The sequence below is a fragment of the Toxotes jaculatrix genome, chromosome 2 (genome assembly GCF_017976425.1).
Source record: "Toxotes jaculatrix isolate fToxJac2 chromosome 2, fToxJac2.pri, whole genome shotgun sequence".
NCBI classification, from domain to species: Eukaryota; Metazoa; Chordata; class Actinopteri; family Toxotidae; genus Toxotes; species Toxotes jaculatrix.
Genome location: NC_054395.1, coordinates 27,124,961 through 27,149,221, shown reverse-complemented (window position 1 = coordinate 27,149,221; position 24,261 = coordinate 27,124,961). Strand labels below are relative to the sequence as shown.

At 42.5% G+C, this 24,261-nt stretch overlaps 3 protein-coding genes and 1 non-coding gene across 6 annotated transcripts in view; 1 reads left to right on the top strand and 3 right to left on the bottom strand.

The window, feature by feature from the left end:
* plekhg5b (pleckstrin homology domain containing, family G (with RhoGef domain) member 5b) overlaps positions 1-8,888 on the bottom strand; it is a 64,364-nt gene extending 55,476 nt beyond the window's left edge. Inside the window, exon 1 of one of the 2 annotated variants that reach the window (XM_041054622.1) lies at positions 8,262-8,888. In XM_041054622.1, the coding sequence (XP_040910556.1) occupies positions 8,262-8,343 (82 nt within the window). In that variant the 5' untranslated portion in view covers positions 8,344-8,888. The remainder of the gene's footprint in view (positions 1-8,261) is intronic. The other variant, XM_041054595.1, reaches the window with a different exon arrangement.
* Positions 8,889-10,327: 1,439 nt separating this feature from the next.
* Positions 10,328-17,245, bottom strand: nol9 (nucleolar protein 9). Its single transcript, XM_041045705.1, has 13 exons — positions 17,084-17,245; positions 16,030-16,556; positions 15,711-15,921; positions 15,399-15,529; positions 15,118-15,253; positions 14,510-14,606; positions 14,262-14,359; positions 13,388-13,555; positions 13,051-13,303; positions 12,835-12,949; positions 12,498-12,672; positions 12,194-12,327; positions 10,328-12,069 (listed from the first exon to the last, which is right to left on the bottom strand). The coding sequence occupies exons 2-13, from the start codon at positions 16,498-16,500 to the stop codon at positions 11,953-11,955; spliced, it is 2,106 nt and encodes a 701-aa protein (XP_040901639.1). The 5' UTR covers positions 16,501-16,556; positions 17,084-17,245; the 3' UTR covers positions 10,328-11,952.
* A 284-nt stretch (positions 17,246-17,529) lies between these two features.
* Positions 17,530-24,191, top strand: zbtb48 (zinc finger and BTB domain containing 48). Of its 2 annotated transcripts, none has more exons than XM_041053650.1 (11): positions 17,530-17,678; positions 18,476-19,215; positions 19,321-19,634; positions 19,715-19,820; positions 19,929-20,021; positions 20,122-20,208; positions 20,360-20,514; positions 20,653-20,789; positions 20,973-21,137; positions 21,245-21,333; positions 22,346-24,191. In XM_041053650.1, exons 1-11 carry the CDS (start codon positions 17,666-17,668, stop codon positions 22,781-22,783), a joined length of 2,337 nt encoding a protein of 778 aa, XP_040909584.1. In that variant the 5' UTR covers positions 17,530-17,665; the 3' UTR covers positions 22,784-24,191. The 2 variants fall into 2 exon arrangements, with proteins under 2 accessions (XP_040909584.1, XP_040909576.1); XM_041053642.1 differs by having other exon boundaries at positions 18,473-19,215.
* trnar-ccu lies at positions 21,772-21,844 on the bottom strand. Its single transcript has one exon. It is a non-coding gene; the product is annotated as a tRNA-Arg (tRNA).
* Positions 24,192-24,261: the final 70 nt, after the last annotated feature.

Below are 24,261 nucleotides of genomic sequence, written 5' to 3'. Positions count from 1 at the left end.
CTGTCGGACTGATAAACATAATCGGCCTCTGACCCTCCGAGAACTTCTGCAGACAATCAGTTCACCCCTTTCATCAACCATCTTTTTAACGCAACACTTGCCAGCCCAGCTCGACTTTACACTCTGCCAACTGCCAATATGTTTATTCAAACTCTCCACCTGCACAATTACCTCATCCAGCTAAACCACAAAACACTTTGAACCTTCTATCCAAGTCTGATTCTGCTTTAAGGTCGGTCCAAGTGAGCAAGCAAATTTCCCTCAAGTACAATCCGTTACTACCCCAGGGGGCCACATTACTGTTTCCAAACCTGGAATTGGCGTTACCGCTGCCATCCAGGTTTTAACGGGCAAGTCTTAAGTTGGCAACAAGTGATATTGTTGCCCACACTTCTGTCCACAAAGACTAACGTCAACATGTGTCTGAACTGTCCTTGCGATGCCTCTTACTGTTGGTTCTGCAGAATTTTCAGTCCTCCACTAATCATCCACTGAAAGCCACCCACCAAGAGCTGTCAAGCACCAAATGCTGCTCCTCTTCTAATCCATTTAACCAAGCTATTCCTGACTAAATTACAGACATCCAACGGCTAAAAGGTGTTGCAAACTCATCCCCGGCAGCAAGTAAAATATCCTCCGCTGCTGCCTTCCCTGAGCCTGGACTTTATCCCTGGAAAAGTTTGTGAAACTGTACAAAACTTGTGTGCGAGACAAGCTGCTCATGTTAAAGCCCTGTGTAGGATCTCCTGGTGATAGGGGGGCTTTCTGCCCACTCCATCAGACAAGTGTTGTATTCATGCAGAGGTGAGTTGCATGCTGGGACGGGCAATCTGGGCCAATGGCTTTTGGACTGGGGGACACAAAGATCTCTTTTAAACCTCCTCCTACATCCAGAGTGAACTTTCTTTATGTTTTGCGCAAACTGTAAAAGGCTGACATTTTTCTGCATTAATTAGTGCCCGCGCCTTTTATGTCTCCTGAAAGATTTATTCCTTTTTATGAATGCACCAGCTCTGTGGTGAATGAGCTCAGTTATTTCTGCGGAGGTACAATGCACACATTGGCCTGCCGGAGATGAGAAGCCCCAGATGAGCAAAGGGAGTCACGTTTTAAGATGCCTGACGGAGACAATGATTTCCACTTCTCCGATATCTTTGAAAAACAGCCGAAGGGTTAAAACAACACGCAGTTAGATATCTCAAGTCGAGGCATAATATTTTCCCCAGTGTTGCTTAAAGGCTGATGCACTGCTATTATGCATCTAAAATGGGAGAAGAAATACTGTGAGAATGTACTGTGCCGGCTAGGGGAAGGGAGGGACGTTGTCACACACAACGACCCACATGTCCAATTTTGGGATAAGAAATTAGAGGGTAGGATGGGAGCCGGTTTGCTGCTCAGCTCTGGGCTTTGCAGACATATGGTAATAATCTGAAGCAGCTTTGAGCACGCGGCTTCCCTTTTAATGAAGAGAGCAGTCGTGCAGCATGAGAACTGGGCTGCAAATACAAGGGCCAATTTCCACCTACTGCAGAAACAAAGAGGGAAGCAGGGGAGGTATTAGACAGCTTCGCTTTAATCATCACCCATCAGATCACCCTTTAATAAAAAAAAAAAAGATGCTTTTTTTAGCCACGGCAAGGCCAGAAAGTACCTGCTCCATCATGGTGCTGCTTATATTCAAATGGACTTTTATCTTATCTCACACAAAGAAAGTGCTTGGGTTACATAAAACTCTTGTTACATTAATTCAGGAATGGATACGAGCACATATTCTTTACATAACAAGGGGCTCTGGCAGCTGTGTGATGGCACAGGGCGCGTTTTCTGGCATGGTTTAGATCCAGGTAGCGAGCCAAAGTCTAATGACAACCAGGACGTCGGTGAATCTACTTTCTCTACCACCAACACATAGCCTGTTCCAGCTACAGGTTCTGAATGCTTGTCTTGTCTTTCCTCCTTTTAAAGGAGTATTCCAGCAATTCTGCAGCGCACTTTCATTGAGTAGGGACCCTTGTGAGAGACAGATTAAAAAAAGAACAGTCAAAATCGAAGCAGCAGAAGCTGAGATATGCTAATTTTTACTTTCTAATATGAGCCAAGCTCCAAAAACACTGGATCCTACATTCCCCATAATGCAACTGGATAGCATCTTTGATCAAAAGGTTACTGCCGCCTAAGTGCCCTTATCTCTCAAGCCCCACACCCCTAGTTTGTAATCCAAGCTTCCTCTTAAAATGTTTAAGTCTCAAGCCAAAGCCGAGATAATCCTGATGACATTTTAACACTGGAAAGCTCTTCCAGAGGCACAGAGGACATTATACAACTGGTTTTTACACCGTCCTCATAAGATGTAAACTGGACTTTGTTAGACTGTCACAAAGTCACACCTGCATGGGTCATTCTTATCCACCACCCAACCTCCTTTCTGATCCCTGTGGTGCCTTCAGTGCTGACAGTTTCCTTACTGACATTCGGTAATGGCTCACAAAGAAAGACGCCTGCCATGGATTTCATGTTCACTGCTGCAGTGCTACAAAGATGATGAAGGGAGTAGCTCTGTATGTTTTTAGCGTAATTGTTTTGCTGGAAATATTCTCAGTATCCATCTTCTCATATAACTCCCGACAAGAAAGCAAAGAAGCGTTTTCCCCAAACTGTCCAACTATTCCTTGAATATGGCACAGGTTTGACAGTAAACACACCTAAAATGTTTGAAATCAAAAATAAAGCACAAATGCATTTCCCACACTGTGAGCATCACTACAGCAACAACTGATGTTGACTCAGCTACCTCCAGTTGGTCTTAGCGTGAGACAGAAACAGCTGGCGAAACCTCCTCGTGTGCGAGCCTGAATGAACTGAGCTTCTCAGTGGAACTACACTCACTAAAGTATTAATGGTGTGTTGAGAAATGAGTGTGTGAGCGGCTGCAGTACGACAAGACTGTAAATGAGCCTGTTGGAGTGTGTGCACTGTGGGGAAAAAAAAAGTGTGTGAGCCAGAGTGTTGACAGAGGGAGTGCAGTTGCAGGCTCGTGTGTGCCCATGTGGAGGAGGTTTGGGGTTATATTTAGCAAGGTGGCCCATCAAACGGGCCGAGGTTAACCCTTCACCGCCTCTAAAAGGGAAAAAATGCAAATGATCTGGATCCGCTTCTGCTTTAGAGCCGCTCTCCGAAAGCCTCTTCCAGTCAGACCATCTGTACCTCTGTCTCAGATGAAGAGAACAATAACTGCAGCCTGCGTCTGATCCTTCGTTCATCTGCATAACTACCGTCTTGCTGCTAACGAGGCTGCAGAGCCTACGGACAGGCTAGCAGCTGAGAGGCTGGAGCTAAATGCTAATGTTAGCATGTTGACACGTTCTGCAGGTGCAGTGTAAGAGCTGAAATGATTTTCAGATTAGTCGAACAACAGAAAATTAATTGGCAACTATTCTGGTTAATGATTAATTGCTGTAGTCATTTTAGTCGCCACGACCTTGCTGCAAGAAGAGGGCGTGCAGGACCATCCACGCCGAGTTTATTACTATGAGACATGGTGTAATTTAACAGTCCATCGTCAAAGCAGTAGTTCACAGGGACAAACAACCACTCTTCGACTTGCTGATATGAATAATCTCATAATTGAAACAATCTGGTTAAAATTGTAGTGGGGGCCGCTGCTGAGAAGCCAATAACAGAGTCAACAGGAATCAAAAACAATTATTCCATAAAAGTACAGTTATTGTCATGTGGAAGGCTGCAATATGCATAAACAGTCATTTGGCCAGGGTGGAGGCTATAACTGTGTGGAAGGACACATTCGGAGACAAACACTTGCCGTTATGTTTCTGGAGTTACAGAGGGTCTGTCTGTGTGTGTGTGTGTGTGTGTGTGTGTGTGTGTGTGTGTGTGTGTGTGTGTGTGACCTTAACATAGCCCCTTTAATTACCTGCTGCACAGTTTGAAGAGAGGCTGCTCACTGTTGGTCTGTTTACAACGTGATGAGGCCCTGATGAGGCTTTTGGATCATATTAACTGTCAAAATTTGTCTGAAATTAGACCAATGACCACACAGACAAGCTTGTCCTAGGTAAAAGTAATTCGATAGGCAAATTACATGAAAATGAAAAGCAGAGCCCAACAGTTTTCTCTCTGTCTCTCTCTCACTGGTGATGCAAAACAGCAGAGCAGGACAAGGACAGAGAATACCGCTCAGGGCAAAACGCAGTACACCATCTGAAATATGAACTCAAGAAACATGCTGTGAAGCAATGTCCCACAAAAATGAGAATAACGGCGACACAAAGCGCAGAGAATGAGGGTAAGAACAGCCCGAGAGTTAAGATTAACTGAACAGTATCCGTTTCTGTTCACTATCGGCCATTTCCAAGTGTCCAGGGAGTCTTTTGTGGGAGAAAAGGATGAAAGGAAGAGATGCGTGAGCAAAGGAGAGAAAGAGAATAAGCCTCCAGCTGTGAGCATGTTTATGACAATGACTTCATCTGTGACTGTAAACAGCAAAAGCGGCACTGTATTGAAGTATAGAAAGCAACAACACCTGTCACGTAATGTGATATTCACCTATGCTTACTGAGCCAGAGCAGCATTAAAGGAATTGTTCTTCAATTTTGGAAATTAGCTCTTTTGCTTTTTTTTTTTTTTTGTAGAGGGTTAGAAGAGAAGATCGATACCGCTCTCATATCTGTCGTTTAAAGCAGCTATAAAGAGTTCATATAAATAAACCACAGAGGATTATCACCCGAGTCTGCCGTCTGCAGTTTCCCCTCAGCTCCATGGAGCATTTTTGTGGGTTTTTTTTTTTTAAGCTTACTATTTTGCTTTTCTGGCCCGCAACTTTAGTTTTGTGGTTCATTCTTACCATCTTCAGGCATTGTTTTCAGCCGCAGAAGGCTTCTGTTTTCAGTCAATAAAACCGAGACACAAGCTTTTGTTCAAATTGTACCATTAAACCACATTCTGATGAGCACAACCAAACCCACCGTTCGATATATCACTATTCAGATTAAGATTTTCTAGTGAATTTAAAAGGAACCAACAGAACTGGGACCTAAAAGGAAAATTTCAGAGGCACCATGACATTTTTGAGATTGTAATTTTAAAATTGTTAGTGTTCAACAACTACTGCCTCCATGAGGTTGACAGTATGTCTAATAAGCTGTTGAATTATGACTATAAAATTGTTTTATCTCTGTTAAAATGAAGCTCTGACACTTTACTGTCCAGTACTAAATAACTACATATGGACAACATCACATTTCAGATTTTCATGGCAAGTAAAGAATCAAAACCTGTATTAGAAAATACACTGACGACTAGTGGACCACAAGGTAACATAGAGGTAGCGCCGGACTTCAGCTGTCAACAACAAGGAGCAGTGTTTTTACAAGGGAAAAGAGAAAGACGACTCTAACAGCAGCGTTCACATCACAGGGGTTCAAGATTCTTACACACAGATGGTGAATTTGATGGTTGAGAATGAAACGAAATGAGAAAGAGTTTCTGTTCCACTGGACCTTTCTGAACTCCCTGCTCTTGTGAAATCCACATACAGGAAGCACAGTACAGAAATTATGAGATACAAGGAAGGAAATTAATTCTGTGTCAGAAACAAGGAAGAGGATCAAAGAGTCACTGCCTGAGGGCTTGATTTGTTTTCCATTATAGTCTGTGCCACATATCACATTTAATCAGAGAAAAAAAACAAGCTGCATTACATGGTTGACCAGTATTTACTGTGGGACAGGAAAAGGCAAACTTGCAGTCTCTAAGCAGTTTTTCTAAAACCAAAAGTACAATCAAAATTACCACCGGAGCCATGAAAGACTTGTTACAGAGCCTGGCACGTTCGCAACATCAAATGCAGAGCAGGCCTTCATAAAACAAACAAAGGTTGTCGTGCAAAAATATTAGGATGAGTTGCAACTTTGCACATGAAGCTGGGCTAATTATTCTTGAGGGGTTGAAGAAAAGAGAGAAAAACAAAAATAAGAGCAAACAGTGACCCGTCGCGCCGTCAGGAAAAGGCAGAAATGCAAAGAGGGGAAAAGAGAAAGGAAATTACTGCCGGGGAAAAAGTGGAACAATGGAAAGACAGTCTGAAGAAGGAAGTTTGAACTGTAACAAGCCACGAGCCAGACCAAAATCACCAGCACACACACACACACACACACACACACACACACACACACACAGCATGTGCACCCGGATTATACCCGTCTAGTCGGACGTGAGTGTTGTAGAAAGACTAAACACTCCAAATATTCCCCCAGAGCTCTGCCACCTTTCCACAATACTGCTAAAGAAAACCATCCCAACTCGAGGACCATTTAGAAGAAGCTGTTCTGGAGCTTTCAACTGTATCACATGACCTTAATCAAGATCGAATGCACCACAACATAAACATGAACGTCTTTTCAACATCAAAGATTCTATGCAAACTCCATTTGTGTGATATAGTCAAAGGCTCCAAAACAGGTAGTAAATGGACACTGTCGTGAGCCGATTTTCTCAACTGCTGTTTCCAACTGGGCAAAACCCCTCTACTGATGAGGATCATGTGACACGATCAAAAGCTCCAGAACAGCTACTGTTTCCAATGTCAAGAATGAACTTTAGAGCCATCAATGACAAAAAAAAACTGTTCAAGTGCAAAGAAAACCTCAGCTTTAAAGCCAGCATGGTCAATAAAGAAAAATAAACGAAGAAAAGTTGGAAATTCAAGCATCTACAATACCATCACAGTCCAACAGCTACTAAATGAACCCTGGAGTTAGATGTACAGCTGCAACGATTAGGTGAAAGCAGACTGACTAAGATTAAATCTGCTCATATTTTTTATAATTATATCATTGCATATTATATAATTGGAAACTGAATGTCTTTGGTTTTAGACTGTTGGTCGGATAAAACGACATGTGAAGACATCAGCTCGACTCTGGGAGATTGTGATGGACCTCTAAGTATAGACAGACAGTTAATGGATTGTCAAGAAAATAATATATTCCAATATACAAGTGAATCCAGTGACCAAAACAAAGTGTTGGGCAATAAAGTAAACAAACAAAAACACACTCATGAAAGCATCAGTTTGAGCCAGAGCATCATGTGTCCTTGGATGTCCTCACTTATGATGACTGACACTCCAGCACCATAGCAGTGAATCTGTGAGAAAAGGGCTGAGATTTCTAGTCTGGAGATTTTTGTTTTTTAGTGGTGGATGGAGACCAGACAAGACATCTGGTCCCAGATTAGACCAGTGTGTTTAAGACAGGCTTAAGACTCCAGTGGCCTGGAACATTGAAGGGTTCCAGACTCAACCAATTAACCAATTAAGGCTACTAAACTTTAACTCCATGCTCACTTGGCGCACTGTATAAGCCCACGAACTGCCAGCACTACATACATACATCACATATGTAGAGCCTACGAGGGTCAAAGTCTGAATCAATTAGTTGATTCACTTTTTAGGATATTAATTTGCAACAGTTACAATGATCGATTGATCATTTAGTTCATTTAAAAGCAAAGAATTCACTTCTTCATGCTGTTTCTTATAAACTCATTATAAGATAAGATAGACTTTATTCATCCCACAACGGGGAAATTCAATTATCTTTGGGTTTTCAGGAAAAACTAACTAACCATGTCCTGCAGGGTGATGAGCTTTTTTCACACTTTTCTGACTGCAAATTAATCAAATTTTGGAAAAAAAAAAAAAAAAAAAAAGAAAAGTCAGTTGCAGCTATGGAGAACACCAGATATTACAGTTTTCACTTTGATCAGATTTATGAGCTGGGAAAGAGAAGGGAGCACAGATGGCAGGTCTGAGGAAAAAATACAATAAATAGTGTTAGAGATTTACAGGAGGTAAAATCTATCATCTGAGTGAATACTGAGCTGTGCCTTCATCAAGATCAGAGCGTGCTGTCCTGACTGACTAAAATACCTCTGCCTCCAGCTGGGATAACTGCTCAGGTCACTTGCCAAATCCAGCCATTAACTTTGATGACTGGTGGAAAAGCATGAAACAAAAGATCTGGTGCGTGAGGATCAAAGTCACGAGAGTTCCTCTGTTCCCCTTCCTATCTGAGCTCCTACACAGAAACTCGGCGCAGCACAAGGTGTTTCTTAAAGAACAAAGCACTCAGGTGACTCATTTTAAGATGCTGACCTGTCCAGCAGCTTGCCAAAATAAGCTGACGACGGCAGCATATGGAAAGGGTGATCAATGGCTGACTTCATGAATTTTTACTTACTGAGTCGTAATCTGAGCCCGAGCCAGCTCCTCGGTGGCGATTTGTGCAGAACCGAGTTCATGGTCCACTTGTTTGGCACCATCTATTCATGCGATCCTTCTCGGAAAATCCCCCGCACCAACCACCAGCTCCTCGCAGGTCTGTCTGTCGGTCGGTGTGGCAGGCTCACGGTTGTTTACCCCAGCAATGTTTGATCAGCACTCTCCTCTATGGCATTTTCATATTCTCCTCATTTCTGCTGTCGCCCTCCTCTGAAACGCAGTGCGCTCGGGCTGTGGGATCCGGTCGGCGGCGAGAGCACAATGCTGCACGGTGAATGCGCGGAAAAGAGTGGCCAAAAAAAGGGGGGAAAAAAGCATCCCTCGGCTCACACGACGAAAAGTTAACACAGATCTAATGACCACGGGGGTGCAGCTCTGGGTTGGATGCCGTGCTGAGCTGTGAATAACCTGTTGCTGGCTACACACATGCGAGAAAAAGAAATCTCGACGTCCAGCGAACAATGTCCGTTAGTGAAGCTCGGTCGGTTTCAGGAACGGGATCACGAGAGGGGGGAGAAAAAACCTTATTCTGGGCCTTTAAAGCAGCGACTCCGTGGACGAGGTTCCTTCTATCAACTTTGCACAACACGCAGCCGAAGTTGAAAACATAATGTCGGCTGCGTCGTCTCGCCGCGATCAATCATCGGCTCCGCTCCATTCATTCAGACAACCGGGATCCACAAAGGCTCGATGCAGTTTCTCTGTCGAGTGGCGCAGTGTTGCTGCTAGAAGGCGCCAGAGACACCGGCGACACATCCATTCATCCACACACACACACACACACACACACACACCAGAGGTGCATTCAGCCTCTGCATGATTTTATCCAAAACGCATTCAGGCATGGACGGATTAATGAAAGGGCCCTGAGAGGTCGGGGAGGGGGGCCTGGGCCAGAGCCTCAATATGAAGCGACTGTTGATGTTTCTTGTTTGCAAGTCGTGGAGCCCAGTTAAAAGACACAAAACAACCACAAAGAGACACAAAATGACTACAAAGAGATGCAAAACGACCACAAGGAGACACAAAACGGCCATGAAGAGATGAAAAATTACCATAAAGACACATATAAAACGACCATAAACAGACAAAATGACTGCAATGAGACATAAAATAACCATATAGAGACACAAAACATAAAAACACAAAAAAACAACAAGGAGATGAAAAATGACCACAAAGAAGTGCAAATCAAATGTAAAAGTAAAAATGATCCTGTATAAAAGGGTGGGGGAAATTTACCTGTGTCCGCCCATGTTCGTGTCATGACATTATCCATCATGTCCATCTTTGTTCATTCCATCTTAAAGGGAGGAAGAAAGAAAGAAAAACATGAGAAGGGTCTCAAATGTGTACATGACAGATGACTCTGTGCCAAACGTCCACATCATGATCCATGTAGAAAACATAAAGGAGCAGTGTGTTGTTCAAACATACTGCAACATGCAAGATAATTTATAACATGAATGCAAACTATATGAAAACGTACTTGGACGAGCAGCAGATAAGATTTATGCTTCAGTGTTTACATTCTCAAACAGCAGCCTACGTTTTACTTTTAAAAGAAAGAAAGATTTGAGGATGAGAAATAACCACTGAGTTTGACAAATGTTACGCTATCTAACACAAGTTTGGCTGGAGCCGCTCGAGTCTAAATATCCCCAAACCAAATAAAGAGCAGGACAGAGGCACTGTCATTATTCTGAACTCTGACATGTTCTTGGCTCTTTGCATTGTAGTGGATGTCCCAATTCAAAACATCAATTTTTCAAACTTAAGCTGTAACCCTGAATAATAATTCACAGTAGTTAGCTAATGACACCCCCCTCGCCTTTGGAAATAATGCTTTACTCCTGTAGGTAGTACATTCAGGGGCGGGGAATAAACAGTAATATACAACATCAACAAACACAATAACCTTTACACGGATACTGCTTTATTACCTGATTTTAGGTTCTGTCTTGGAGAGGGTCCCTGTTCCAGAATCTATTGTTAAGGCCTTCATTATTTCAGATGATACTGTGTTCACATGATGCATTTTCCCCAATTCATTTGCATTACATCACATTACCACACAGCAAATCTGGGGTCAAACATACACAAGAAATGGGAGAAATTAGGAGTTTTGAGTGGCAATAGAACATCTGTGGTTGTTGTTCAGATGTGTGTTGTTCATTCAGGGACATGCACCCCTACAGCAGGTTCTCTCTTTGGTTTGCATGAGATCTATGGGAAAACATCTGACCTGACAAAGCCAAAACAATGACTCTGCCAAAACATTGCTGTGCTGTGTTTGTATGCACCCACACTCAATAAAGGGGGGGGGGGGGGGGGCAGTGAACAAAGAATAGCGAGGGGGCAGAAAGGGGATGTTAAAACAACCCACTTAACAAATTAGCAATTCTCCACTGCGTGAGTGGTTGTTTACGACAGAGAGTCCTCCTTCAATTGCTCCAGTCAGATCATGTAAATGTCAGTCTACATGCGAGGACAAGTCACTTGGGTGGTGTCACTTCTTAAATTAACCTTGATTTGCTTTTACGACCATTATGAAACATTAAATTTCTTCACTATTTTTGGATTGTGTCTTTACAGTTTTTATTGGTTTTTCTTGCCCTGGAGACTTTTTGTAAGTAAACATCTGCTGTTGTTCAGAGAAAAATCTCAACATCTATTTGCTGCCCCCTTGTGGCACAAAAGGTAGCACCAAAAAAACAAAATGATCTTTTTTTTTTTTAAATCTCACATGAGCCCACATAAGAAACTGTAAACATTTACAAAAGCTCTCGAATGACCTTTAAGTGCTGTTAACACTGTTGTGACCATTTAAACACAACAACAAACACAAAACAGTTAAAGCAGAGTTTGTCAGCAATAAAAAAAATGTTTCAGTAAAACATTTGACTGTCATAAAAACACAATACTGACAAAATGGGCCTCTTTCATGTGTAAATCCATCAGATTTAAAGATCACGTTGTGCGAAAAATCCCTCCATTACCCCGCCTGTTGGATGTAAGTATAAACAATATTAAGTGGACATTTTATCCCACAATGCAACTGTCAAAAATGAACAAACTACTGTCTGGATTGAGGATGGTCATTGCCTGCTTGAAATCTACAGGGTGTATGACTACATGACTGTGAAACAAATAGCAATTGTAACAACCACTAGTGACACTGGTCTAAAAAGCACCTGAAAGCAAGAAAAGAAAACAAACGAAAGTTGTTTCTCGTTTAATATTCTGGCAGGTTTACGTATTCACTTTTGGAATGTCACCTACAAAGAAGAGACATCAAAGAAGAGCTTTAACTACAAGGTGTGACATTATTGTCCATCTGACAGAAAACCCCAAAACTCCTTCATAGAGCCATCAAATGTACGTACAGTGTCAGGTTGTAAGAAGTGGTGAGAACACCCAGGGTTTTCAAAAAGGAAGTCCAATAACAGGAAAGCTGCCGTCTTTTCCTGCAGAGTCTGTATTCCTGGCAGCAGAGTCTTGAAATGAAATACAAAAAAAAAAAAAAAAACACTGTCCCGACTCAACCTCAGCTCTGTACATTCAAAGAAGGCCAGTGCCGACTGGTTTGGCGTAAGACACCAGTCGAGAAGGTGAAGGGCAATAAACTGATGCTTTGCAGAAAAAAGTCCTTACACCCCTATCTGACCAGGTCTCATCAGTCCCTTGAAGACTCGCAGCTTTCCTGCACCAGAGAGATCAAAACTGTAGTCTGTAGTGACGTAGGGCATCTCTCCCTCAAAGCCAGGCTGAAACACAGACAGGGGGTTTCATAAGTCACGGAAAAAGAAATCTTTGGACTGATATTTATGTGTCACTTCGTGAAGGTATAATGTTTTCTGTGTGTTTTAGAGAACAGAGCTGTCATCTGACCTGTGATGTGAGGATGCAGGAAGGCAGCGATATGGCTCCCAGTAAAAGACAGTTGACCATACGAAGGACGGAGGGATCGACATGTGTCAGCAAAAAGTACAGACCTCGTGCCATGTCAATACCTCGCAGCACGCCTGGAGCACATGAAACATCAACAACATATTGATTTTTTTAACATGATGAGACACCAGCGACACGTCCATTCATCAACACACACTGTGAATCTAAAAATAACACAAGTCAGTTCAACTGGTGCTAAGGTGCCTAACTGACCATTCACACAAAGATGGGACGGGCTACGTACCGAAGCCCACACATGGACAGATGGGTGCCTGGGACAGCAGCACTGGACCTCCTCTGCTGGTTATTTTCTCTCCCAGGCAGCACAGCCCAACCAGACTGGCATTGGCAGCATAAAACATGTGACTGGGCACCACCTCGCAATGGATCACACCTAAAGCCACGGCACTGTGGGGCACCTGTGGGATCGGAGGGAGGATAGTTAGGTACTGACATCTCATTTGTTTAATTCATTTATAAACAGAAATGTTAAGTGCTGGAACTAGCTGCTGCCAAAACCCATAATATAGATAATTCTAACTATTTTCTATCCCTGCTGCTGCATTATCTCTCTCTTGTACCTGGTACGGGGTGAGGCTGTGTAGAGGTCTAACTGGTCCAGGATCAGGAGACTGCAGCTGACTCAGGTAGGCCAGCAATGACAGCTCTCTCTGCTCATTAGCCCGCTGGTGTTTCCTGTCAAATATGACGCACACATGGACAATAGAGTAAGTGGTTTTGGATAATGAAGGCTTTCCTATGTTAATGCAAACACAGGCTGGAAGCGCTGTGCTTACGCTGTTCCTTGACGTCCCACTGCTTGAAACTCTGATTGTACAATAAGGTGGGTGTAGCTTCTAGGAGGACTGTGGCTGTCTGTGAACTCATCCAGAGCGGTCTGCGTGGGTGGGTGAGTCTGGCAGCCGTGTGCTGTCCTCAGAAACTCTGGAGTGAGGGCAGGACAGTGGGTGGTACCACTGTGACCGAGCTGGACGACGTGTGAGACTGGGAAGAAGCGGATCATGTCCACTAGCAGCTGAAATCCAAAACCTGTGGACAGCAAAGACGAGAACATGTTCACACACTGTTTACAACAAGAGTATTTACAGTTCTTCATATTCTTTTACAGCTGACCTTTGACCCAGCCCATGGTGTTAATGATAACAGGAGTCTCTCTGCTCTGGGAGCGTCTACGCCATAAGGACTTCAGGGATTCCAGGTAGCGCTCCAAGTCTGACTCGCATGACGACTGACCATAGTAGATCATGTGCTCTGGTGTGCGCTGATGTGTGAAAGGTGGACCTGAAAAACAACTCGATATAAGTCTGCTAATCCAACCTTACACAAACAGCACAGGAATAACATATGGAACACACAGCTCAGATACATATAAAGAGAACAGTTCATTCATTCAGGAAATCCACCTATTCGCTTTTTTGCTGTAAGATGAGAAGATCTATGTTACTGTCATGTGTGTCCGGTAAATATGAGGCTTCAGCAAGGAGGCAGTTAGCTTAGCTTAGCATGAAAACAAGAAACAGGGGGGAACCAGCTAGTCTGGCTCTGTCCAGTGTAGAGGTCACATTCACCGATTCCCATGTTTTACCTTATTTGTTTAATCATTACAAAAACAAACATGTAAAAATGAGAAGTTGTGCTGAACTGTATTTTGGCTGGGACCAGTTTCCAGACTGGTCCTGGCCAAGAAGCAGTCTGGCTCATAAAGCTTTGTTTTATACACTTCAGTTTAAATATTTTTAAATGTTTCCCAAAGTGTCAAATTATTCCCTTACACTTTATATGGTAATCAATAACTTAGCACCAACTAAAATTACACCTTCTGTGTTTAACATATTTTAAAGAGTTTGGTTTAACAATCCAATATAGACACACACCATACTCTCAACATAAAAAAAACAAACAAAAAGAAAACTATGGAAATCAAGCAACAATAGGCTAATGTTACGTATTAAGATGTGTAAGAAGTGATGTGAGGATAAAAACATACCCAGAAGTGGTTCTCTGACACTTGTCAAAGACAAACAACCAGCTGGGGTGAATTCTGTTTGACCGAGGTCACCTTCCAAATAATCTACACAAGTAGTGCTACAGACACACAAACAGAGACATTTAGACACACATTAAACCATATTATCAAAACTTAGCATATAAACAGAAAAATATTACAAATTATCAGTATATATTTTATCTGTACAAACGAAGGAGGCATGGTATGTTGATGTTAAGAGAACTTACTGATTTAGTAAGGTATTGATGAGGGTGCGAATAAATGTCGACTTGCCCACATTCTTGGTGCCACATACCAGGATAACTGCACAACCATCCATGTCCCCTATAAATAACAGACAGGTTTCCAACAATTTGTCACTGCAGAGTCAAATGTGAGTGTGTTTGTGTAAAACCACTTCTGATGCCTTTTTTTTATAATTCCCCACAATGAACAAGCATAAAGTTAGAAAACATAAGTTAGGAGTTTTGTTTAAAATTTGCTCACATTTGTCATGCGAGAGTATCTCATTAGATACTCATTCATTCATCTACTCAGGTTTTTGTTATATTTCCTGTTCCTCGCTCTGTGTAGGGAAAGCAAGATTTTTTTTTATAGAGTGATCAAACATGAAAAAAATCTCCTCAGCAACCTTGTGCTGCTGCAGCCTTTGTGTTAACTTGACAGTACTTCAGTCAGTCGGACCTGTGCCACGTTCAAAGTGTTAGGAAAATGTAACTTGATCGCACCAGGACTGTTACATAAAAGTGACTGAAGGGATTATTCAAACATGAGACTGACACGTAAAATCTCCGTCATATTTACATCAGGAATTTCATGTCTGACAGGGGCTTACCTCTGCAGGCACTGACCACTGTGTTAAGAGCAGCTCTGTAGCTCTTTGACTTTTTCAGGCCCTCGATGGCGCTGACCAGAGGAATCATACCCAAACCATTGAGAGGAGTGTCGAGAACAGCTGACATGAGTTCACTCTACAAACAAGCAGTGAGCAAAAGCTTCTGTTAGACATATATGAGACTGATTCCAGTTCTAACCCAATGTGTTAAATGTGTTTGGACGTCTTGTGATTTGGTGAATATCTATAGCAGCAAAATGTAAAAATATCAGTCAACTTACCATCAGGGGGCTGAACAATTCACTGAGCTCTGTGAAGCTTGACAGAAACCGTGTCAGAGGCGTCTCCATGGGCTCCAGTAGGATGATGGATGAGTTTGACATGACCCTTTTGAGCAACTTTTTCCGTGATGCTGCAAAAAACACATTCAGAGAAAACTTTAGTGTATCAAACAACACACTCTACACACACATACACAGCTCAGTACTGTGATACCAACTAACAACTCCTAACCTCAAATATATAAATATGTGAAAATATTATAAAATCAGTGAATCATTCTCTAATGGCAGGTGAGTCGCTCAGGTGTTTACCTGCTGACAGATATTTTCGGAGGATGGGTGAAGCCTCAGTTTTGACATCTCTGGTGTCATCAGAGTTTTCTAGAGCTCTAATGGTGAGCGGACAATGTGAGGCTGGGGAGAAGAGTGGATAAGACTGCTGGCCTTCTTCAATAGTGAACCCCATCACTTCTACCCGACCATACAAGCAGGTTAAAAAGCACTTCCCACGGAAGCACAGGGTCTGCAGGAGTATAATGTTATACTCAGTTACTGAAATGGGCTAAAATGGATTAGTCTCAGTTGTAGCCAAATCTGACTGATTCTTTACCAAAAATTAACTGAAGCATACCTGGTCCTTCTGCATGACAAGTACTGCATGGTTTTGCCGATCATCTCTCTCTGCACAGAAATGGAGAGCCTCTCCCTCCAGTCTACCTAGCTGTACATCCTCCATGTCAGCCAAGGTCGCCACACCGTTCCCCTGAATGGACTGGGAATACTCCTTCCATTCCTGAGAGTCATCTGACTCATTGTCCATTGTAAATGCTGAACTTCCATTAGCGTGACTGTAAGATTTCTTCAGTCCAGACTGAGGAGTGTTTTTCTTAGAGTCGAAGGTAGGCTTTGCCTTATTTTTCAGTCTCTTGACCCTGGGTTTTTTCTTCATAATGGTATGGTGCTCTTTTATCATCCTGGCCATGACAGGAGAAGAGTTGAGTTCAGAGGAACTGATGGGAGGCCTGCATCGCTTGCCCCTCACATCCTTCCACTTCTGAGATTTAGTATGGCCTTTAACCTGTGTGGGTTTGTTCACCTTCATGATTCTCTAATCAACAATTTTTCATGTGGGTGCCAATGAAAAACAAAGCGGGAAGCCTGCAAAGAGAAACAGAAAATTAGCAAATGCTTGCTTGATTAATAGTCTAAATTTCAAGCGTATAAGCACGAGATTATCGAAAACAGTTTAGAACAGAGTTTCAGATATGTAAACATTTTTATTCCACTAAAAATACAGCGAACAATTAGACTGACTAATCGGAGAAATCGATAGTCAAAGCGGTCGATAGCTGCAGCTCTAACCGATATTATTTTTCAAAACACATTAGGCACAGCTAGCTTGAAATTGCAGCCAAACAATTCTATAGCATTTCAAAGCTAAGCTAACCATCCTAGCGCAAAAAGGTAATTTAGCTATGTATTATTTACATTTTCATTTCTAAACACGTGAAGCTGAGTAGCCAACAAATCCATCGTTAACTGGGAACTAGAGGTCAGGAAACAATGAAACGTGAATTTTAAACTTGGCGTGAAGTTTTCATGCTTCACTCCCACTGCCTTAACATGAAACTAGCGTTAGCTGGTAGGCTAGCTGCTGTTGTTGCACTCAGGTGGCGATAACTTACCCCCCGCTTGTAAAAACAAAACAAAGCAATGGAGAACTGTTGAGGTGATCCTTTATGATTTTTACTAAGTAGACGGCGTCTATAATTTGCCAAAGAGAATCCCAGGAGCTGGCCAGCTAATACAGCAACGCTAAAAGGCTAGCCTACATGTGTGAGCCACAAACAGACGCCGCTTCCAGATGGTCGACTATGGTTTTTCCCGGAGTGTTATTATTTACGACAAAGTTATTTTCCAAAATTATTTCTCCTTTTAGCCTCGTAATACCGAGGTAGAATATATCAAAAAGCAATGTGGCCACAAATAAACATTTTCTTTGTAGCAGTTATATTGTTGTTGTTGTGAATGTTGGTGTTTAGTAATGGACAACAAAAACCTTTCCCGGAGTTCGGTCGCGTAAACACCGTCACATCCTCTTCCTTTCGCAGGTTTTAGGGGCCTACAAGAAACGAAAATAAGGTGCATGTAGCTAGGCTTTGCTGTTTTTTTTCTCACTATAAACATTACATCCGAAGCGGTAGCAGCTTATCAACAAATAAGAGTAAATAATCAGTTTAATCGGTACTGCAGATGTGAGGGTCGAAATGCAGCTGTCGGGTGAGTACTACGCTAAGGGAGCGTCTTTAAAGATCTATGCTAGGAAATAAACGTCGAGGTGCGTAGGTAGCCAGGGATTTGCGATAATTTTGAAAAGCTGCCTCAACTGTAGAAACACAGTAATTCCAGGAGGATATACTAGAAGATTTTATTTTTAATAATCAACGCAACTAATGTGGTGGCTGTAAATAATCAAGTGCAATTCATGAAGTCATTAAATGGAATAAGAGGATCGCTTCATTTGATGAAGTGATATCTACAGGGTATCTGCAGGTTTGAAAAGTACAGAAAAGCAGTGAAGTAAGTTCCCTCAGATAAAAGCCTCAGAAGGTGTTGAAAAGAATTAAATTTCATTTACAAAGATCCTAAATATGTTTTTCTTACCTGCGGTAACATTAGTTCTGACTTTTTTGTATGTTGTTGTGGACTAATGGAGACATTACACATCAATAAATTGAATGTGAGACTAGTGCAACTGTGGATTATTAGTTTTGCCAGTTTATTTATTCTGTTGATCAACTAATCCATTAATTGACAAATCATTTTAACTGTAGGTGGATTTAATACAGCAGACAGCTGAAAAAAGGACAGCAAGCCAAAAGAAATAAGCAGAGTTATCATTCAGAAGTTATGAAAAGGCAAGTTGAATCAATCAGTTGCTAGACAGAAAATTAATCACCAACTATTTTGATAATTAATTTCTTTTTCAGTCTTTCTTTTTTTTTCAATCAATAAATCAGGCACCTCGTTTAGCATAAAATAACAGTGTGATGTTTATGTGTCTCATGCATCAGCAGCAGCGTTCAGTGAAGCTGGAGCGATGCCTGCAGCAGCCAGGAGCCATGCACAGCGTGTCCTGGCCTCCCTGAACCAGCAGAGGGCAGTAGGGAGGTTTTGTGATGCAGCGTTGAATGTGGGAGGTGGAGTGGTCTACCTCGCCCATCGTAACATCCTCGCCTGTTTCAGTGAACTGTTCCAGCAGTCTAACATGCCCACTTCACCATGCACGGAGTTCTGCCTTCAGGAGTGCCCCAACGATGGCCTGGAGCTGCTCCTGAACTTCGTATACACTGGAGAACTGAAGTTGGATCCTAACAACCTGGACAAGGTGCAGCATGCAGCAGTCAGCCTGTGCGTACCAGAAGCACTTGCACTCTGTCGGCAGTTCAGGGAAACGTCTGTGGATCCTGTGCCTGTCAAGTGTAAAAGAGGCAGACCTAGAAAGTCTGCATCAGATGCAACCGCTCATAGCTCGGTCAAAGAAGAGAACTTGCCTGCAGCCACTAAAGACGAAACCAGTATTGACACAGCCAGTTTTAGCAAGACTGCCACCACTACTGCTACCACCACCACCACCACACGCTCTGGTCGTGTAGTGAAGGGCCCCAGGCGACTGGTGACTGATGAGAGCCCCACCACTGATTTTACAGCCACTGAAATAGCCAGCAAGAGGGCCCCGAATATTCCTGTGGACAAACAACGTGGTGACATTGTTATGGATAATCAAAACCCAGATCAGCCAACTGGTGAAACTGGGGTATTTAACATGAACATTTGCTACTACATGTGCAGATAATGATGCCAGTGATTTTTCAGATGAACATGACGATTATTGTTACGCTTGTCTTGTGCTTTATTGCAGATAACTGAGTTACAAATTGACATGAACGACAATGGCGTCAGGCAGGTAGTTGAGGAGCCAGAAGAAGAAGAAGATGATGATGTGGGGGATTTTGAGGGGATTGCTGAAGGCTCAGATGAGGAGTATGTTCCTGTTGCCGAGCCCACTTCTTCAGCCCCGTCCACATCAACAGCGCGGAAACGCAAGGCTCAAAGTAAGACGGAGAAAATTGAAAATGGTGAGGCAGTGGAAGAGGACGCCAAGAAGGACTCTGTGCAGTGTCCAATCTGTGACAAATCCTTCAAGAGCAAATACTACCTCAAAGTGCACAACAGGTATACTGCAGGTCTCCTACATGTTTTTCTTTCGATTCACTGTTACTGAAAGAATAGCTACTAATGAGTCTTTTTCATAGGCGGCATACAGGGGAGAGGCCCTTTGGCTGCCTCAAATGTGGAAAGAGGTACTTCAGGAAGGAGAATCTTTTAATACATGAGATCAGAGACTGTGCTAGAGTACAGGTGAGTTACAGAGAAGTGTTTCAGCGCCAGTGAGGAGAAAGCAAAAATTCTAAATCAAGTAAAAGATGAAAGCATAACATCTGTGTTTGTGCTGTGCTATAACTACAGACATACACCTGCGTGACGTGCTCGGCAACATTTAATGGAAAAGAACAACTACGTTTGCACGTTGTGTCCCACACAGGAGATATGCCCCACAAGGTGCTGTCTGCACAGAACAAACATGGACGACAATAAATTCTATCAGATCTGTAATGAGTTATGAAAGATATTTCCACTGACATGGTGTCATTTTTTTCAGTGTTCATCATGTCCTGAACAATTTATGTACAAGAAAAACTTGACGATTCACATGATGAAGATCCATGGTTATCCAAAACCACACGCAGTAAGTTTTCTTAGCTGTCTTTCAATGGGAATTTAACTTCCTCTCATTGTTTGAGTTGTGTTGCAAAACTTTTTTTACACAGTTGCATTTGTGTTTTCACAAAAAGCATCTTTGGTATTTCCATTCTGTTAAAACAATATTTCCTTTTTAGTGTCCCCAGTGCCCCAAAACATTTTTAACCCGGACAGAGCTGCGTGTGCATGAAGCAGCCAAACATCGAGGTGAAAAGCCGTTTGTGTGTGAGGAGTGCGGCCATCGAGCGTCAAGTCGAAACGGCCTGCAGATGCATATCAAAGCTATTCATCGGTAGTGGAACTTTTTTTTTTCTTTTGTCTACTACAGTGCTGCCTTAATCGGAAAAGAGGGGCTTTCATAACAGCTGTGAAAACATTTGTGCCAATTAACTGAGTCCTTTTATTTTTTTTTAAATTATTTGCTTTACAGAAATGAGCGCCCTTTTGTATGCAACTTATGTGGCCATGCATTCTCCCAGAAGAACAACCTCAACATGCATCTGCGTATACACAGTGGTGAGAAGCCATACCAGTGTCATCTCTGTGGCAAAACCTTCAGGACGCAAGGTAACGGTCATCCTTCCTGGTCTGCTACTTTGGTCGTCACTGAGAGCTTAATACAGTAAACATGTTAGATCACGTCTCAGGACAGATGTGAGACAGAGATACTGACTATTTCTCTATCAGTGAAAGCAACACACTCCAGCGGATATCATTTAATGTATTGATTCACTGTCTTTTTAATATCAGCCAGTCTAGATAAACACCACCGGACACACACCGGTGAGCGTCCCTTTAGCTGTGACGTTTGTGAGCAGCGATTCACAGAGAAAGGCGCCCTCGTCCGCCACAAGGCCAGCAAGCACGAGGAAGGTCGCCCTCACTGTTGTCACATATGTGGCAAAACCTTCAAAGGTTAGATATAAAACCCTGGGCCTCGTTTACTTCCATGATCAGTGAACACATTCGAAGGAACATGGAGTCACTAATGTGATCCTCTTTGTGGGTTTTGTCTTCACCAGCAAGGGAGCAACTTCGGGTTCATCTGCGCCGGCACAAAGGCATGAGGAAGTTTGAGTGTATAGACTGCGGCTACAAGTTCACTCGACAGGTGGGTTCAGTAGTGGGACTGCAAGTAATTATTTTCATTGTTAATTAAGCTGCTGATCACTTTCTCAGTTAATCATTCGTTCATTCTATAGAATTGATCTGAGCCACTTGTTAATGTGCAACAAAGGTTTATAAACACAACATTTAGGTTAAAACCTTTCGCAGAATTTACCGAACATCTCGCAGGATGATCTGCTTCGATAGTAATGTTCCTTCAAACGGCAACTGATGCAACACTGACTTCCTATGAGTGAGAAATACTCATCACAATTTTCCAAGGGCCTGGTTGACGTCTAAGTATCTTTCATCTGACCTAACAGTCTGAAACCCAAAGATATTCTGCTTCTTTATAAAAAGATCACCGTAGCAGAGGATGGTTTCGATCCATCGACCTCTGGGTTATGGGCCCAGCACGCTTCCGCTGCGCCACTCTGCTCTACACCCCAGATGGGACTCGAACCCACAATCCCTGGCTTAGGAGGCCAGTGCCTTATCCATTAGGCCACTGGGGCTGCTGCACATGAGCAGTGTTCAGTGGAATTCATTCTCTAATCCTTTATAGGTCACTTTTCTATGGACATGGGTAGCTGCTTTTGTGTTAAGTAAAACCAGGGAATGTGCCTGAATACGTTCAGCACCTGTGTGACGCTGATCATTGTGTCCTACACTGCAGAATAATTGTTTGGTCTGAATTGACTGAAACAATTAATCGATTATCAGAAAAGAAAATCCCTCTTCTAACAATAATAGGTAAACTCACAGAGACTTTGTTCTTGCCTTGTTTTTACTTTTTTACTTGTAATTAATTCATTTAGTTTATTTATTTTGCAGTATTATTATTATTCCTTGAGAGAGTTTGTCTGTTTTACTTACCCAGACTAATTTTCTGGATCAACCAATCGATTAATCAACACATTGTTTCTGCTTTACTCTCTAGGCTGAACAAACACTAATTGCATTTCACCCCTTAGCTCGTCACGCCCAACCCTCACATCTCTGTTTTTCTCACCCAGGCACACCTGCGACGACACATTCAAATCCACAAACGCACCGAGAACTACAACCCGCGGCAGAGAAAACTGAGGAACGTGATAGTGCAGGATGTTGACGGAAGTTCTCCTGAGAATGAAGCAAGCAAAACGGTGGGAGCCTCACTGATCATTGAACAGACAGATTACGCCCCAGACACCAGCGGCATCCAAGAAGCCACAAACCTGGAGGTGGACTCCTCGACAGGCCTCAGTTCTAGCTGCATCGTGAGGGTGGTGATGCAGTCGAGTAACGCGGTGATGGAGGAGGTGGTGTCCAATCAGAACCTGGGACAGGTCGAGGCAGCTGAGAGTTTCTCTGTGCCAGAAGTCTTGCAGCAAACGCAGCTGGTCAGTGAGGCGTACGAGTCCGCGATGGACATGGAGGGAATCGTTGAGAATTTATCGGAGAGGAAGACCTGAGGACTGAAAGACCAGAGACTGTGTTAAGCTCACTCAGAATTCAGGTTGCTCTGAATTAGTAAGACATGAGAAGCACTTAAAGGTGATGCAGATGGTGAATCGCAGCATGAACCATTTGGCCTTACAGATCCAAAGATGAAACTTTAAGTTTCTAGACAGGCAAAAAGAGTAGGAAGTCATTCTCATGCAGTTGGTAGTTTACACACAGTGAAGTTCATACAAAGTGCACTGCATGCTTGTAAAAACTGCTTGAATGTGGAATAATATTTTTTTCGGTTTGTTTTACTGCAGCTGGACTCAGAGGATCAGTAACAAATGATCTTCAGTGGTGTTCAGATTTGTTAACGAAGCTATTAAAGGAATAGACACTTTGGCAAATGTGCTTATTCTCTTAATGGGGGTGAGTTAGACGAGAAGATCGCTGACATTCACATATCTGAACATTTAATTTCAGGCTACAGCCAAAAGCTAGTTAACATAGCATAGCTTAGTAATAAGACTTCAAAGAGGGGGGAAACTTAAGCATTGTCAGATATTAACTAAATACACCTATCTGCTGGTCAGCTTCATTTACGTGCCCTTCATTTATTTCTTGGCTGCAAGTTTTTCTTGTGAATTGTTTTAAACTGGAAGTTTTTGTGTGGACTAAACAAACATAATGTGCTAATTAATGACCTTTAGAGCAGCTGGTAGGTAGATTTAGTTAACATCTGGTAGAGCCAGGCTAGCTTTTCCCCCAGTTTCCAGTCTTCATGCTAAGCTAAGCTAAGCTAAGCTAAGCTAAGCTAAGCTAAGCTAACCAGCTACTGGCTGTAGCTTCACATGTCCAAAACAGATGACAGGGTTTCTTTTGGGGTTTCTCATCTAACTCTTGGCAAGAAAGCAGATAAACATTTTTCAAAATGTCAAGTCTGGTTAAAGGTACCCCGTGGAGTTTCTGACCACAAGAATGAGTGAGTGGGCGACCAGTTTCACCACAGCTGGTGCCAGTAACACTCCAAGAAGTGTAGCAATGCAGAACACTGTTCGAAAGCAAACAGAGTTGTAAACACAAAATTAAATACACTCAAAATGTTCCTTAGATCTAAGGGTTACACGCAAGAAATTGTGGTGAGAATCGTGGAATGAACTCCACAGGGCGTCTTTAATGTAAAAAGGTGAAAGGTTATCTCCTTTACAATGTCCTCATTCAGCGTGGGTCACGAAAGATGTTTACAGATATCAGAACATCTTTGCTTGGGATTAATATGCTACACAGATTTATGAGTGAACACATTAGCTTATGCTTGTTATTTATATTAAAAAAAAAACAAAAAACAAAACTTGCGTTCATTGTCTTTTCACACTCTGCCACAAATGCTGTCCTTTGTTTATAAAAAATATAGGTGAATATTCGTATTCTGCTAAAGGCTCATCACATGTGACTCACAGCAGAATAAACTCTCAGACCTGCCTGCAGTTTAATTTATGGTAACTAC